Raw genomic sequence first — 15,087 nt, 5'->3', positions numbered from 1 at the left:
AGAGCTTTGCAATGAACAAAATGGAACGCCACTCTGAAGTAATGCGAAAGCGGTTCCAGGGTGGGCGACGGTTCCAACCGAGGACGAGTTTTTTCTTTTATTCCTTTAATTCTTATAACTCCGCTGTCAGTTTTGTTCTTTTCCACAGCCGAATTGGTTGGTGCGTGACTATCATTCGGCAGTACATAGAAATAATAGAAAAAGTGTTTTCAAATAGCGGTCGCCCCTCGGTAAGCAATGGCAAATCTCCGACTGTATTTCTGCCACGAAAAAAGCTCCTCATTTGCCGTTCGGAGTTGGCTTAAAATTGTAGGTCTCTCCATTTGTGAATTAACATTAAAACGCGCACCACAAATAGGAGAAGGAGCTCGGACAAACACCTAAAAGAAGAATACGCGCCAATTGTTTTACAATTTTTTGAAGTGAAACTTCTTAGGCGTCGATGGACGAGGATGGAGAGTAAAATTTCAAGCCTATGCAACGTGTTGGGCATTTTCGTTCAGCGGGAGAGAAAAAAGATATAACGTAGAGGAGCTATACCTTATATATGTATATCTTAGATACACTTTGGGCTATTTTTCCTGAATTTTTCCTTGTGGTTGCTAATTTGTAGTGAGAAATAACACTGTCTACTTTTTGGCGCTTGTTTGTTAGTGCAAATGTGTAGGAAATATATTTTTGGAGCCTACTTTTTGGCGTTATATTTCCTTGGTGCCTACTGTTTGGCGCGTTTTTTTGTCCCAATTTTTTTGGCGCTTATATCCGTTTCCTGGCTAGTGCTTGTGCGTACTATAAAGTGCTATCCATTCTGGCGTCGGATTTATTGGTATTGTCTTGCGCTAATTTGTGCCGTCGCTGCGGTCCTGGAATCGCTGCGCTTGTGCGGCTGATAAACGCTCGGAGTGGTGCGCGTTGTTGCCACGGTTTGTGTCCAGCGTTTACCTACACTGGTCGACCCTTCTTCGTTTTTTGAAAATTGTGTCTATTTGTATTCTTTGTTAATGTTGTGAATTTATTAAATATATATTCCTTCTCTCTCTCTCTCTCTCATTCTCTCTCGGGTCTCTCCCTCTTTCTTTGTCAGCCCTGAAATTTTCACTTCTGTTATATCGTCTACAGTGCGTACCTTTCATAATTCGGCATTCAGTATTTCGGTATGGTCTTGGCGCCAAATATTATATTATTATTATTTTTTATGTAGATAGAGCGCGTAAATTTTATGTTGTTGTTGTAGCAGCATAAACATTCCCCGTTCATATACGAGGAATGCTGCTGAAGTGACAGTCCTTGGCCGGATATAAATCCGGGTCGTTCCGGTTACAATGAACCGACTGTCGTGGGAACGCGTAAATTTTATAATTCGGTTTGCTTTCTAAATCTGAATGTTTTTTATCTTTTTTTCTCGGTAACGTGACCAGTCAGGTAAAATTTAATTAATATGTAACTGTTCATGTTCTGGATCGAATCCACGAATTACCGAAAATTACGAAATTCGTTTCGAATCACTGCTAATTGCTAATGAATTGCAGAGAGGCTTAGGTTTCTTTTTTCTTTTATACTTTGATATGATAAAAATAAATACAGAAAAATGGCATTATTAGCATTCATTTTGCAGTCGAGTGGCAGCCTCAGTGGTTTTGCTTCCGTACGGCCACCTCGCGATTGAATGCAGCTGTCAAATTTATTTACGTTAGAATTTTTGATTTGTTTCTATATTTGCATTTCTTACCGATTATAATAAGAGTAGAATATTAAATTTTTACAAAAATCCAAAAAACTTGCTTCATCCAAATTGCTCTGTCATTCAAAATTTTAAGTTCGTTATGTCTTTCAAGAAAGATCTTTCCAAAGTGGAGTATCGAATAAAGCTGTTGTCGGGCAATAATGTTGTTCTCATCGAGGCAAATGGTTTCGAATCAGAAATCTTTGTTCCAGAAATACAAGGAGGACGCATAAGTTTCCAAAACATTATTCCGAATAGAAGATGTTGCAACATGCTGAATGCGTCAAAGATTTTGCTTCCCAAGAAACGTCGACCCACTCAAAGTCCAGAGCAACTATCAAGACCAGCAGAACATCATGGGAACAGCATTTCACCCTCAAGAACTTGGCGTCTGCAAGCCGGCGATGGAAATAATAGTGCACGATCTCCTCCACTAGCATTCAGTACGCCAGCACCTGCGCCATCTCCGACTACATCTTTTATGCTAAGGCAACAGTCGAAATGCGCGGACAAAGAAAACTTCATGCCGCGTCAACGATCATTGGCACAAGCATACCAAACATTTGAAATGCTTCGTACAAACAGATCTTCGTCCATACAATTAGACAGAAAATCCCCACTCCCAAAAACTGTGAGCATACAATGCAAAGATTCGGAAATTGATAAGCGAATAAATGCAGCTATTGGTGATTCTGGATTCAATATTCCAGATGTGCCCAATTTAACGCCAAGCAGAGCATCGCCAAAATTTGAATCTCCGAATGTAACGAAAAATAAAACACCTATTCCATACCTAGGTACGGTTACAAAGTGGCGTAAATGCTTGACACCAGTACGCACTTACTCTCGCCATGGCATTAACGTGCCGCGTCGACCTTCCAGTTCCAGTGTAAAGAAGGCGCGCTACTCAAAACGAGTAGCTTCTACGACACAAGGAACTAAAGGTTCATACCAGATAGAAGTAAGGAGGCGGAAGCTTATCCTTGATGACAAAACTGCTATATCGCCACATACATTCAAACAACAGCAACAACCCAGGCTACATCTACGTTCGAAAAGCCCAGCTCGAGGGCGGTCGGGAGCAGCCTTACCAAAAAGTCGCAAGCAATACGACTTTAATGTGAAAACAGCTTTCGATCAGCTCATATTACCTAGTAGATCGCGCAACATGTCAACGAAGTTAATAAAACAATTTAAAAAAGCTTGCGTGAACAAGGCCTCGTCAACATGTCCTAAGTATAAAATTTTATGCAAAGTACCGCCGTTAGAGCATCCGAAGCAAGTGCGGGATCGGCAACGTCAGGACAATTCTAAAGTGAATAAGAGTAACGATTTACGCGCTTGCAATATTACTACAGCCTCTATGATGGAGAAAGCGCTTTCGAAATCTATAAAAACGTTTGAACACCTCAAGCATTTACCACGTGTATGATGATTTATTCAGCGATGACATCGCGTGCCTGTAGTGGAAATATGTCTATTAGTAGGAATAATTTTTAGACAAGCGTTTTAAGTCTAATTAGAAAATTTTTTTGTCAGGAATTCTCATTTTATTTTAATATTGCACTCAAATTCTATCGAGATAAATGCCTTTGTTTGGTGAAACTATTTTGACTACATAACTGTAAACATGGTAAACAAGTTTTAGGGAAATTTAGTCATTAAATATTTTCATTGCAAACAATGGCACTCTTACATCTGCTATTATGTTTATTGTAATTATGTGAGCTGTATGTAATAAAGTAATTATAAAATTACAGTTTTTTATAAGTTTGTGTCGTCTTTTGATTGTGGACTTTGTGCAAAATTTTTCATCTTGGAATAAGTTTTATGAGTTTTATGAATAATATTACGGTAGGTAGGTACAAAGCGGCTCGATTCTTTAACTACTCTACGATTAAGCCTCTTACGGCATTTTAGTTATCCTAGTCACTATATATTATTTAATTTATTTAAATAAAGGCTTTACAATAGTAGATTTCTCTTAAATACAAATTCTTAATAATTTATCATACGGGCTATTTTATATACAATTATTTCGTGCGCTTGTAAAAAGTATTTAACGTAATTCGTATTAACAATTTTTTCGTCGATTGCCAGTTAAAGAGAACACATGCGGTTCGCTGTATTGATCTAAAACTATAACGCCTACCCAATTCGAAGTTATTACAGCTATTTTAATCTGCTAGGAAACATTACTTATACGAGTATATTCGTATGAATAACTTATGTTTAGCTTAGCGGTAAGAGTTCGTGATTTGCTATGCAACTAAAGGCTTCTTAAGGTAGTGTCATCTCTTGCAACGAAAGCAGGACTTAAAGGCTCGCTTGATGGCGCGCACATTGTGTATGACTTGTTCCTAAAATTTCAGGTATGCGTATTAGAATTTCGATATTATTAATTATTTGTTAATTGTATACCTGCATTAAATTGAAACACATAGCAATGAGCGCCATACCGAGCAGCAGGTAAACAGCACAAAGTATAAAACTAACCTCAACTTTGTCTTTATCGGCAGTAATCTGAAAGTTAAAATTTTGAACTGTCTTTTTTGAATTAATCGATAATAATCAGCAGCATACCACACGTTCGCCCGGCACCAAATCGCCGAAACCGATACTACTCAATGAGATGAAACAGAAGTAGCTGCCGTCCAGGTAGCCCCAATCCTCCCAACGGCTAAACAGAATAGCACCAGCTAATATGTAACTACGTAAAATGAAATCAAAGCACCTTAGTCGCATTTCCAATTAACTTTTTTATGCTGTGGCTAACCTTATCATAATGACTACACAAACCATTAATGGTACTGTAATCTCGTCCGTGTTCATGCGTATTTCTCTCTCAATATCGGAATCGTTTTCTTCTTCAAAGATCTCCAGCGCACTCATGCTCTGTGTTGAGCTCTCGGTTTCTTCGCTGTAATAGCTGCCTGAAGAGCTGTTGCTACTTCTGCTATCAGCACTGCTGCTGTTGCTCGAGTAGCGACTTTCCATGTCTTGTAGCTATCAATGAATGGATTTTTTAGTGTTCATGAAGAAATGCCAGTGTAATATTTTAGATTTACCGCTTTTGACATAGCCAACTGCCGTATTTTCCGGCGCTCTCGTATAATGCGCCGTCGCGCAACGCCCGGACAAATGCGACACAGGCAGACTTTGGAGTAAATCCATTTGAAGGACTTGGCCAGTACGTCGCCTATATTGGAGAGATAGAGTAGGAAAAGTGGCATGCCGATAATTGCATATAAAATGGTAACTAATTTGCCCCAATCTGATTTGGGCGATATGTTGCCGTAACCTGAAAGAAATAATAAATTAAGTAATATTTAAGTAAAGGAAATGCAAGTGAAATAAAATAAGATGAATCGAATTAAATAAGAATAGATGAAAATATTAAATAAGATAGAAAAAATAAAAAAACAATAGGTAAGGTTAGGTTTTGGTGATAAAAAATAACAAAAAAAATCAGTAAGTTAAAATCAAATATTATATTGTAATATAAAAATTGGATGAAATAAACTAAAATAAGGTAAAAAAAATTAAATAAAATAAGATAAAAAAATTAAATTATATAAAATAAAATTAAATAAAAAATTAAATTACATAAATAAAAATAAAATAAGATAAAATTAAAAAAGATAAAATGAGTTAAATAAGAATAGATAAAAATATTAAATAAGATAGAAAAAATAAAATAAATCAAGTTAAAATAATATGTAATAAGTTAAAAAATGGAAGAAATAAACTAAAATAAGTTAAAAAAATTAAATAAAATAAGATAAAAAATTAAATTATATAAAATAAAACAAAATGAGATAAAACAAAATAAAATAAAATAAATTAAAATAAGATAAAATAAATAAATAAGAATAGATAAAAATATTAAATAAGATAGAAAATATAAAATAAATGAAGTTAAAATAATAAATAATAAGGTAAAAAATTGGCCAAAATTAACTAAAATAATATAAAATAAAATTAAATGAGATAAAAGGAATTAAATAAGAATAGATGAAAGACATTAAAGAGATAAAAAAAAGTAAGTTAATATAATATATTATAAGCTAAAAAATTCAATAAAATAAACTAAAATAAGGTAAAAAAAATTAAATTAAGTAGGATCAAAATATGAAACAATATAAAATAAAACAAAATGAGATAAAAAGAATTGAAAAGGAATAGATGAAAAGCATTCAATAAGATAACAAAATAGAACAAATTAAGTTAAAAAAATTATATAATAAGGTAACAAATGGGGTAAAATGAACTAAAATAAGGTAAAAAATTAAATAAAGTAGGATAAAAATATAGCATAAAAGAAATTGAGATAAAATATGTGGCTGTGAGATGAAATGAATTAAATAAGAATAGATGAAAGACATTAAAAAATATTTAAAAAAAAAATAAATTAAAATAAGTTAAAATAATATATTATAAGCTAAAAATTTAATAAAATAAACTAAAATAAGGTAAAAAATAATAAAAAAGTTAAATAACATATTATAAAATGAATTGAGGTCAAATAAAAAATAAAAATATTAAAAACTATAAAATAAAAATAAGTTAAGAGGTTAGGGGCACTCAGAATTTAAGAAAAAAATGGAAAGAAGAACACACTCGAGCTTGACTTGTTTACAGTAGCACAGAAAAAAAACTATGTGACATATCGCACTGAAATTTGCCATGTAAGCTTATAACAGTTCTACCAAAAAACAAAAAATTTATTTTTGCCATATGTCATCCGCGGACCGTTTTATTAATAACGTGTCGTTCATATTTGAGCAGAAGGTATATTCATTTATATGTATTCCCATAGTGCTTCTGCTTCCACTAGTCGTCTCCACGTGTAAGATGGCCTACCACATCTCCGACTGTCTTGCGAGTTACAGCCTAGGGCTGCTTTTGTGACATCTCCGAACGCTGTGTGATCGATCCATTTCCACTTTCGCCGTCGCCTTTCAAGATAAACGGGCACCTGCGGCGTGAATGCTCAGAGGTTGGTGTTAGTGATGGTATTAGGCCTGAAAACGCGCACAATTTTACGAAGGCTGCGATTGATAAATACCCAAAGTACTTTTATATCGCGCATTGTTGTGTTTTAACCATGCGCACAGTTTTCGGTACTCCAAATTCGACAGTTTTGAGATACTCTTCTTTAAATACCTACCTAACGTTTTGTTGACATGGAAAGCACCTTGCGATCTTATTTTACTTATTTTATTTAAATTTTTGTTATTTTAATTTACCTATTGTTGTTATAACCGTTAATGAGTAAAGGAATGCGCCCGAAAAGCTCCATTGCTTGTCAATGTCTGGATCGATCAGATTTTCATGTGCCATTTCCCGTTGGAATTGCAACAAAATTTCATTTACTCTGCAATATAGGAAATTTGAAAGCTGCTGAAAAAAATAACTCTCAACCTCAAAACATACACACATACATACCTTTCCCTATAATAGGCGTTATCGTAGAAACTTATGTTCTGCGCCGTAATTTGCCAAATCTTTTGAGCGCATATTAAAGTTGCATTGGGTTTAACAATTTTATGCGAGCTAAGTCTTTCGTATTCGAATAATTCAATTGCTTGAAAAATAAAGGCACCTACGAGTGTTTGAAGTGATCTCATTAAAAAAAAATATTTATAAATTTTCGTAAGATGGTTTTTCACTTACCTCCAATTGTATAGAAAATTACCAGTAATATGATGCCAACATTGCTGAACATAAAAGCCGTAAACTGTCGACATCGATCCTTAAATCGTTCGATTGGTGGTTTTTGTCGTTTGCGAAATGAGCTACGCCGTGAGGACATTTTCCTTGGAGAGCTCGGTCTGTGCCAACTCTCTAGCAACACTCTCACCGCTTTCCTTTCTGTGTAGGAGCGGAGTTGAGCGCGCGCGTTTTTATCTTCTTCGACGATGCTTCGTAAAGAAGAGTTTTAGCGAGCGAAGGATAAGTGATGAGGAGCTGTGCGTGGCTCCGAATAGCAAAAAGTATCGTTTCTGTTTCGTAGCAGTTGACATGCTTTTGGGAATATCGAATCTAACATTAGATGGTTGGGAATTTCGAAGCTAAAATAATAATTGGACGGCAACTGAAAGGAGAAGGAAGTAAATTTAATTATTTTCATGGCTGTGGTATGGGGAATATTGCAATAAATTTTTTATTTATTTAAGGGGGTATTCTGGTGTAGAGTCATGAATTTCGCCCGGTTTTTGAAGCGCTGCACAAAGGAAACAAAAACAATTTTTACTCTTCACTTTTTATTCTTTGTTTATTGATTATTAATTATTACATTAAAAACTAACGCAAAAAAACAATCAAAATTGACAAATTTATGCGCAGTCAAAGTAGGGGGTCAAAAAAAAAAAGAGGGTGTCCTGCGTGCATGATTCCCACCCTCCTGGTGATCTGAAAAATAAAAACCAAACGGATTCTTAGTTACATATAATAGATACCGCTATTGAATGTGCCTTGGACACGTTAAACAATTTTTTCTTCATAATATGGCGGCTGTTTGAAAAAAAAAAATTTTTTTTACTAATTTTTTCAACAATTCCGATTTTTTTTTTTAATTCTAAATTAATTGTTTCGAGCATGGGCCATCCGATGAAGGAATGTCTAAAGAACATCCTCCTTAAATTTGAAGTAAATCGGTTCATTAGAACTCCTTACCGACAGCTCGAAAAAAGTAGTTATGAGGAAAACGCGTTCAAAGTTTTTCGGACAAGATGGATCGGAACCGATGTCATGTCACCAAAATGGCTATAGCTCATGAAATAATAAGAATTTTAAAAAATTCTCCTATTGACATATACTTAAATGTCTAAACTTTGAAAATATGCAAAAATAATAGATTTTTTCAAAATTCTACTTTAAAATTTGAAGGGGGAAATGTAAACAGAGATATTATATTATTTTCATTGTGTTTACCTTATTTCTTAAGAGGAAATTGAAGTTGATGTATGCATCAAAAAAGCGGTCGGAATCAAATGGGGATTAACACCTCGTATCACACACTCGCTTTACATTTCGGTAGTTCGGCCTATATGGAATACTTGTGTGGTGGCCATCAACTCAAAAGGCAAGTTGTATGAAACTGCTGTGTAAAGTCAAAGAACTGCATTCTTATGCATTACCGGTGCTTTAAGGAGCACTCTTAATGAAGCGCTCTAAATCTGGTAGGAAAACACGTGGCCGCCGCTTCAGCGCTTCGGCTTAACAGTATGGTGCTGTGGAAGACACGGCGGTTCATCCACGCTTCTATACTATTCTATACTACTACTATGAGTAGTTTTATAACCAAGAAATCGGCTGCTCTTTCCCGAAACCCACCTTCAACAGGCTCTTCAACACTCTAACATTCTGTCGAGAAGAGTGTGGCAAACTCAAAGACCATTGAGAAGAGGGGAAATAAACTTCTACACGGATGGATCCAAGCTAGAAAATGAAGTAGGCTATGTAGTTTTTTCAAAATAATTTTAGAATTAGATTTATCGGTCCGACATCCGGACTACTGTAGCGTATATCAGGCAGAAGTCGTAGCCATAAAGAAGGTAACTTTGTATCTTAACACACACGCCGTAACAAGAACAACGATAAATAAGTATCTTCTCGGATAGCCAGACGCACATCAATGGAGGCAGTTATACTAAGATCAAAGGTTGCTCAGGAATGCCAGGCAGCTCTAAATGATCTGTCTAGCACTATCTTTAAGGTCAGCCTTATATGGGTTCGGGGAAATAGAGAATTTAAGGAAATTGCAGGACCGATGAGCTAGCTAGAAAGGGTACTAATCTCATGGAGAGAAGAAAATACATCTGTTACAACCAGGCTAATTTGGCCGCAAATAGATAAGAGGAGATCAGGAGAGTTGCTTAACCTCTCAAGAGAGAACATCTCGAAGGTAGTGGCTTGTGTCACCGGTCATTGGCTGATAGGCACTCTTCAAGGCTAGTAATATTATAGCATGAATACTGCAGAAGTTGTAGAGACGAGGAAGAGGAAGAAACAGTAGAACCCGTCCTTTGTAACTGGAGTAGAGCAAGGTTGTTGGGAAAATATAATTTTGACTCTCTTATGAAATTATCCGGGGTTGGGATAAAACCTATCCCATGCTACATAAGAGAGTCTAATTAGCTACATCATCGGGCTCTGATTGTCGCTTGGCTGTCCGAGCGGATATTAACCTCCATGAGAGTTATTACAAAAGAGAACAGCCAATTAGCTGCTTGTTTAGTTACCGGATTCTCTCCTGCTTTTTTATCGATGCCATCCATTCCAGTGAGTTTCACGAAACAAACTTACTCCATACAACAGAATTGGTTTAATAATGGTATTATAGAGCCAAAATACAACTTTAGGCGAGAGGCCCTATTTTTTTCCAATAACGCCATTGCATCCACACTAGGCAATTGTTGTTTTCCTTATTCTCTCCAAAATGCTGGGCATCCAAGTAAGGTTACTGTCAAGGATTAGATCTTGGAACCTTCACTTTGCAAGAAAACACCAACGGAGCGCCCTCTATTGAGGGGCCCTCCACAATCTTGGTATATAGCCCCTGGCTATAGAGTTCGCATAGATAGGGGTTAACCAACGGCATGACACCTCCGCAGATTTCTGCAGTTGGGCAGGTATGATGCCATCGGGATGATTTGGAGGGCCTGAAGGTGCCAATGGCCCAAGCTAGGCGGCACTTATCCAGCCATGGTTAGGAGAAGGGATTGAGACGCTCCCCAGACAGTTACAAGTTGTTGGATTTGTCGGAAAATGAAAAATGTCCCCTTCCTGGCAAGCTCATCAGCGATTTCACTCCCCTCTATGTTCCTAGGTCCTGGAACCCAGATCAGAGAAATGTTACCTGTGCACCCAAGAGATTTAATCTCCTCGTTACAAGAGTTTACTAGTTTCAAAGTTTTTTCTGCACCATGGCGTCGTCAGAGCTTTGATCGCGCCTTGACTATCGGAGAAAATATTAATATCCCCTCGCTTCCGCGTTCCCTAAGCATTTTGCATGCCTGCAGGATCGCAAAGACTTCTGCTTGAAAAACACTAGCAGTATTCGGCAGCTTATAGGAGATAGATAAATTGGTTGGATTAGAGAAAACCCCTGCTACGACTCCCGATTCCATCTTGGAACCGTTAGTGAAGACAGAGGTGCAAGTTTCAGCGCAGATTTTCCCCTCGATCCAATCCTGCCTTTTTGGAAAGATTGCTCTAGCACGACCCTCAAACTATAGTTTGCGGATAGAGAGATCTGTTCAAAGTTTGGAGAAATATGGTGTTAACTGCCCGAAAATGCTACCATGTCCCTTGAGAGATTGCCTCCAGAAATGCGAATTCGATGGGAAGTAAGGCCAAAACGACATTCAGGGCAGCACTGGGGCAAGTTTTACAAGCTCCGGTGATGCCAATGCACCCTCCTCCGAAGACCTTTCCACCAAACCTGGCATGCATACGCTAAAATTGGCAAAACCCACTGCGTTGTACATCCACAGCACGACCTGTGGCTTGAGTCCCCATTTTTACCGAACATAGATTTGTAGGTGTAGAAGGCTGTACTGGCCTTCTTTCAATCAGGCAGTAAAGTTATAAAAATATTTTGATGTTTTGATATTTTAAAGTCACTGAGAGTACCCACTGGCAAAATATTTCACTGAAATAACATTCGAAACTTTGGCGCCTTAACTACCTGCTCATATTACTCATAAGGTAGGCTCGCACCAACTTCTGGAAAGAAATTTGCGTCGAAGTTACATCGAATGTGTTAATTTCCTATTTTTTTCTAATATGTAGATAAATATGATTTCAGAAAAAAAGCCATACCCTATAGGTGAACACGTGAGTCGAGACAAGTGTGCGGATATGCTCGGAAGTGAATGCGTAAAAATGTTTATTCTTCATACATATAAACATAAATACAGTACATAAATACATTTGTATACAGAGATGTTCACGTATTTTGTGTTGTGCCTCAACCAGCTTTTAGTACAAAATAACAACTATGCCAAATTAGCTAACAAATAGTGACTCAGATTCACATACATTCATACCCTTGTTTGTCTGCCTCGTTTCGAAAAGTAAACAATTTTAATTGCATTTTAAAATTCAATAAATGTCGTCACATAACCTCAAATATCAGGTGAATGAATCGTTGGGTTTAAATCAACGACTTAAAAAACTATTTGTATATACACAGCCATTACTTCGAGTGCGTCACGAACTGGTAAATAATAACACACATAAAAGTGTGTGTGTGTGTTTGTATCTTCTTACGTGGCTCTACAAACTGGAATCAACTCGAGCTTCTTTGGCAAATTGTTCTTTCATTTCCCTTTCATTTCAAACTACTTTCCGTGAAATGGTAACTTGAGTCTCGGGAGAAGGAAGTACATAGTCAGGCAACGCCATGTCAGGTAAGTACGGAGCTTGCGGAACGATATTAATGTTGTTTTTGGTTAAATGGTGAGCGGCTGTCGTAGCTGAATTGGTTGGTGTGTGACTACCGTTCGGGAGTGCGTAGATTCGAACCTCCGTGCATGAAACCCTAAAAATAAAGAAAAAGTTTTTTCTAATAGTTGTTACCACTCGGCTGGAAATGGCAAGCCTCCAAGTGTATTTTATGCCTTGAAAAAGATTCTCATGAAAAAACCATTTGCCGTTCGGAGTTGGTTTGAAACTGTAGGTTCCTCCATTTGTGGAACAACACCAAGACGCACCCCAATTATTATTATTACTATTTCTTTTGTCGGGACAACAAGTACCGCACTCAGACACAATTAAGTCCATTGCACTCGTGTTCCCTTTTAATTTTCTTTAAGTCTACCCGACCTCCGAAGAAATCTGAGTAGATCTTGTGGTGCCAAGAAGCCAAGATGGTCGCTTCTTAACACATCAGTGCCAAAGACCACAAAGCTGATTCGAGCGCATGCGGGGCAGACGCAGAGGAAGTGGTCCCCCGCCTCATCGTCCTCTTCATAAGCTGGGCAGAGTACACTGTCTGAGATGCCCACCTTTTCCATGTGGCCCGTCATCAGTCCAACCAGTTGTCTGCAGTCCCTTTTATTTAATGACAGGAAGATTTGCGACAGTGGGTCGAACATGACAGGTAACATCAGTTTAGTCCATCTGCAGCCTCTATCAGCTTGCCAAGATCGCTTGTGGGTTGCAGTAACCCATTTGTTAACCGTCGCTTTGATGGCTGCAGAAGGGAGTGTCAGAACGGGCTCCAGGCCCGAGCAGGTTGGCCTAGCTAAGGAGTCAGAGATCTCGTTACCCACGATACCCACGTGTCCTGAGACCCACGTTAGCATGAGGCTATTATGTCTACGACATAGTTCAGGCTGGATTTACAGGAGTCGACCACCCCTGATGTGGTTTGGGGACTGTCTAAAGCCATGAGCGCAGCTCGGCTGTCGCTGCAGCAGATACATATGTATATGTAGATCTGCCTCTCCATCTGTTTTCCACAATACCTCCGCTTGAAACACAGATGCATCAATTCCAAGAGCAAAGTGCAGTCTTGTTTCGCTGGATTCCAGGTAGACCCCAGAGCCGGAGCCGTGCTCGGTCCTGGAGCCATCCGTGAAAATCCGAAAACAGTGTTTGCCAGGCTCATTTTCACATGCCCACAATTGAGGCTCTGGCAGCATTACACGGTATGTCTTTTCAAATACGACTCTTGATGGCATGGAGTCAAGGGGCATGGAGAGAATCGTCGGATCGAAGTCCGTGCCTTCTATGTTTTCCAATGTCGGACAGGGGCCGTACCTGCTCCTATTGTGTTTCAGCCTGCAGATGGCCTTCAATGCCTCTCCTTGGATGAAAGCATCAAGTGGTGTTAGACCAACCAGAGCATCTAATGCCGGGTTAGTTTTTAGTTATATGCTGGCATAAAAGATGACATGGCGTATTGTCGTAGTAAAGAAACCACGAGTTGCTTCTCTAATATTTCGGACTATTACGATGAACAATTTTCCCCAAACATTTCAATATGCCCATATTATATTCCCTATTCACTTTTTGGCCAGGCGGCACCCCACGATATTCAAAGAAATCCTTGATTTTGGGTCGTCCTTGTCGTAGTTTTTTTGCGGTTTTGTTCAACTGAGAAGCGCCATTCATATTCATTGAGTCATGACTCAGCCTATTGTAAAATTCAATGGCATTTTCGAGCAACTTCAAACTGAGGATGGCAAGCTGTGTTCACGCTTCTGTTTAGTAAGGTTTGGCTCAGCCATGAGTGCATTTAGGTTGAATGAAACGGATGGCTGGAGGGAAAAAACTTATCATCACACCAGTCTATTATTGCGACAAACTCAGTACTCCTCGGAGAGGACTGATTACATCATCCCATCGGTGATGGAACGGTGATGGAGTTTTGCACTTTCTTTCGATCTAGGGAGGAATAGAGTAAGGGACTTTCACTAAACGATTTCGACAATACAGTCTTCACAGATGGTTCAAATATGGTTTGTGGTGTTGGAACAGGTATACGGGGTGTGTTAAAATAATACGGCGAATTTCCATTTTTCTCAAAAAAATACTTATTTATTCATCAATTTCTATTTTATCTCCTTCAAGGAAGTCACCCTCAGATATAATATATCAGCATTTTTTCCAATCCTCGAAGCAGTTCTGATATGCACATTTAGGTATGTCCTTGAACTCTCGCAGCGATTCGATTTTTATATCCACAATCATCGCAAAATGCCGTCCTTTCATGGGTCTCTTCAGTCTTGGAAACAAAAAAAAGTCTTACCTACTGACTAAGCTGGCAACTGAAACCGAAGGTTGGTCTTGGCCGCTACCAAAATATTGTCCCAATTGCTTCTGCATTGCGCGCGTTAACACCAGTTAGAAATACCAAGGGCTGGCAGGTCGTTGTCGAATTGGTCCTTACAACGTAGATGAGGACGTTCTTTTTTGTGCATTTTGAACAGAGCGTTATTGTCTATTCGCTCAACGTGACCTAGCCAGCGCAGTCGCTGAATTTCAACGCGCTTTACTAAGTCGATGTCGGCGTACAGCTCGTGGTTCCATCGTATTCGATGACGCATAATCATTTACACAAATTGGGCAATAGATCTTGCGAAGAATTTTTCTCTCAAAAGCTCCTAATAACCGTCCATCGATGATCGTCAATGTCCAGGATTCAGCGCCATATAGTAAGACCGGGAGGACTAGTAATTGGTAGAACTTTTTTCGTGTATCGAGAGAGAGCTCTGCTTTTCACTTGCCTACCCAGCCCAAAGTAGCACCTATTGGCAAGAGTTATTCTTCGCTGGATCTCATGGCTGACATTGTTGTTTATGTTAATGCTGGATTCTAGGAAGACAAAGTTCTTGATTACACCGAATTGT

The 15,087-nt window shown here is 38.2% G+C and overlaps 2 protein-coding genes across 5 annotated transcripts in view; one reads left to right on the top strand and one right to left on the bottom strand.

The window, feature by feature from the left end:
- Nucleotides 1-1,671: 1,671 nt before the first annotated feature.
- LOC128866593 (uncharacterized) lies at nucleotides 1,672-3,496 on the top strand. Its single transcript, XM_054107452.1, has one exon. It carries the CDS (start codon nucleotides 1,824-1,826, stop codon nucleotides 3,153-3,155), a length of 1,332 nt encoding a protein of 443 aa, XP_053963427.1. The 5' UTR covers nucleotides 1,672-1,823; the 3' UTR covers nucleotides 3,156-3,496.
- A 103-nt stretch (nucleotides 3,497-3,599) lies between these two features.
- Nucleotides 3,600-15,087, bottom strand: part of LOC128866594 (potassium channel subfamily K member 15) — a 70,154-nt gene continuing 58,666 nt past the window's right edge. For all 4 annotated transcript variants that reach the window (XM_054107454.1, XM_054107455.1, XM_054107457.1 and 1 more), the window contains exons 2-9: nucleotides 7,400-7,820; nucleotides 7,172-7,328; nucleotides 6,973-7,100; nucleotides 4,792-5,024; nucleotides 4,500-4,729; nucleotides 4,307-4,433; nucleotides 4,145-4,246; nucleotides 3,600-4,083 (exon numbers count right to left, since the gene is read on the bottom strand). In XM_054107454.1, coding sequence (XP_053963429.1) covers nucleotides 4,015-4,083; nucleotides 4,145-4,246; nucleotides 4,307-4,433; nucleotides 4,500-4,729; nucleotides 4,792-5,024; nucleotides 6,973-7,100; nucleotides 7,172-7,328; nucleotides 7,400-7,538 — 1,185 coding nt within the window. In that variant the 5' untranslated portion in view covers nucleotides 7,539-7,820 and the 3' untranslated portion in view covers nucleotides 3,600-4,014. The remainder of the gene's footprint in view (nucleotides 4,084-4,144; nucleotides 4,247-4,306; nucleotides 4,434-4,499; nucleotides 4,730-4,791; nucleotides 5,025-6,972; nucleotides 7,101-7,171; nucleotides 7,329-7,399; nucleotides 7,821-15,087) is intronic.

Source organism: Anastrepha ludens, chromosome 6, assembly GCF_028408465.1.
Source record: "Anastrepha ludens isolate Willacy chromosome 6, idAnaLude1.1, whole genome shotgun sequence".
NCBI lineage: Eukaryota > Metazoa > Arthropoda > Insecta > Diptera > Tephritidae > Anastrepha > Anastrepha ludens.
This window is presented reverse-complemented; position numbering and strand designations above follow the sequence as displayed.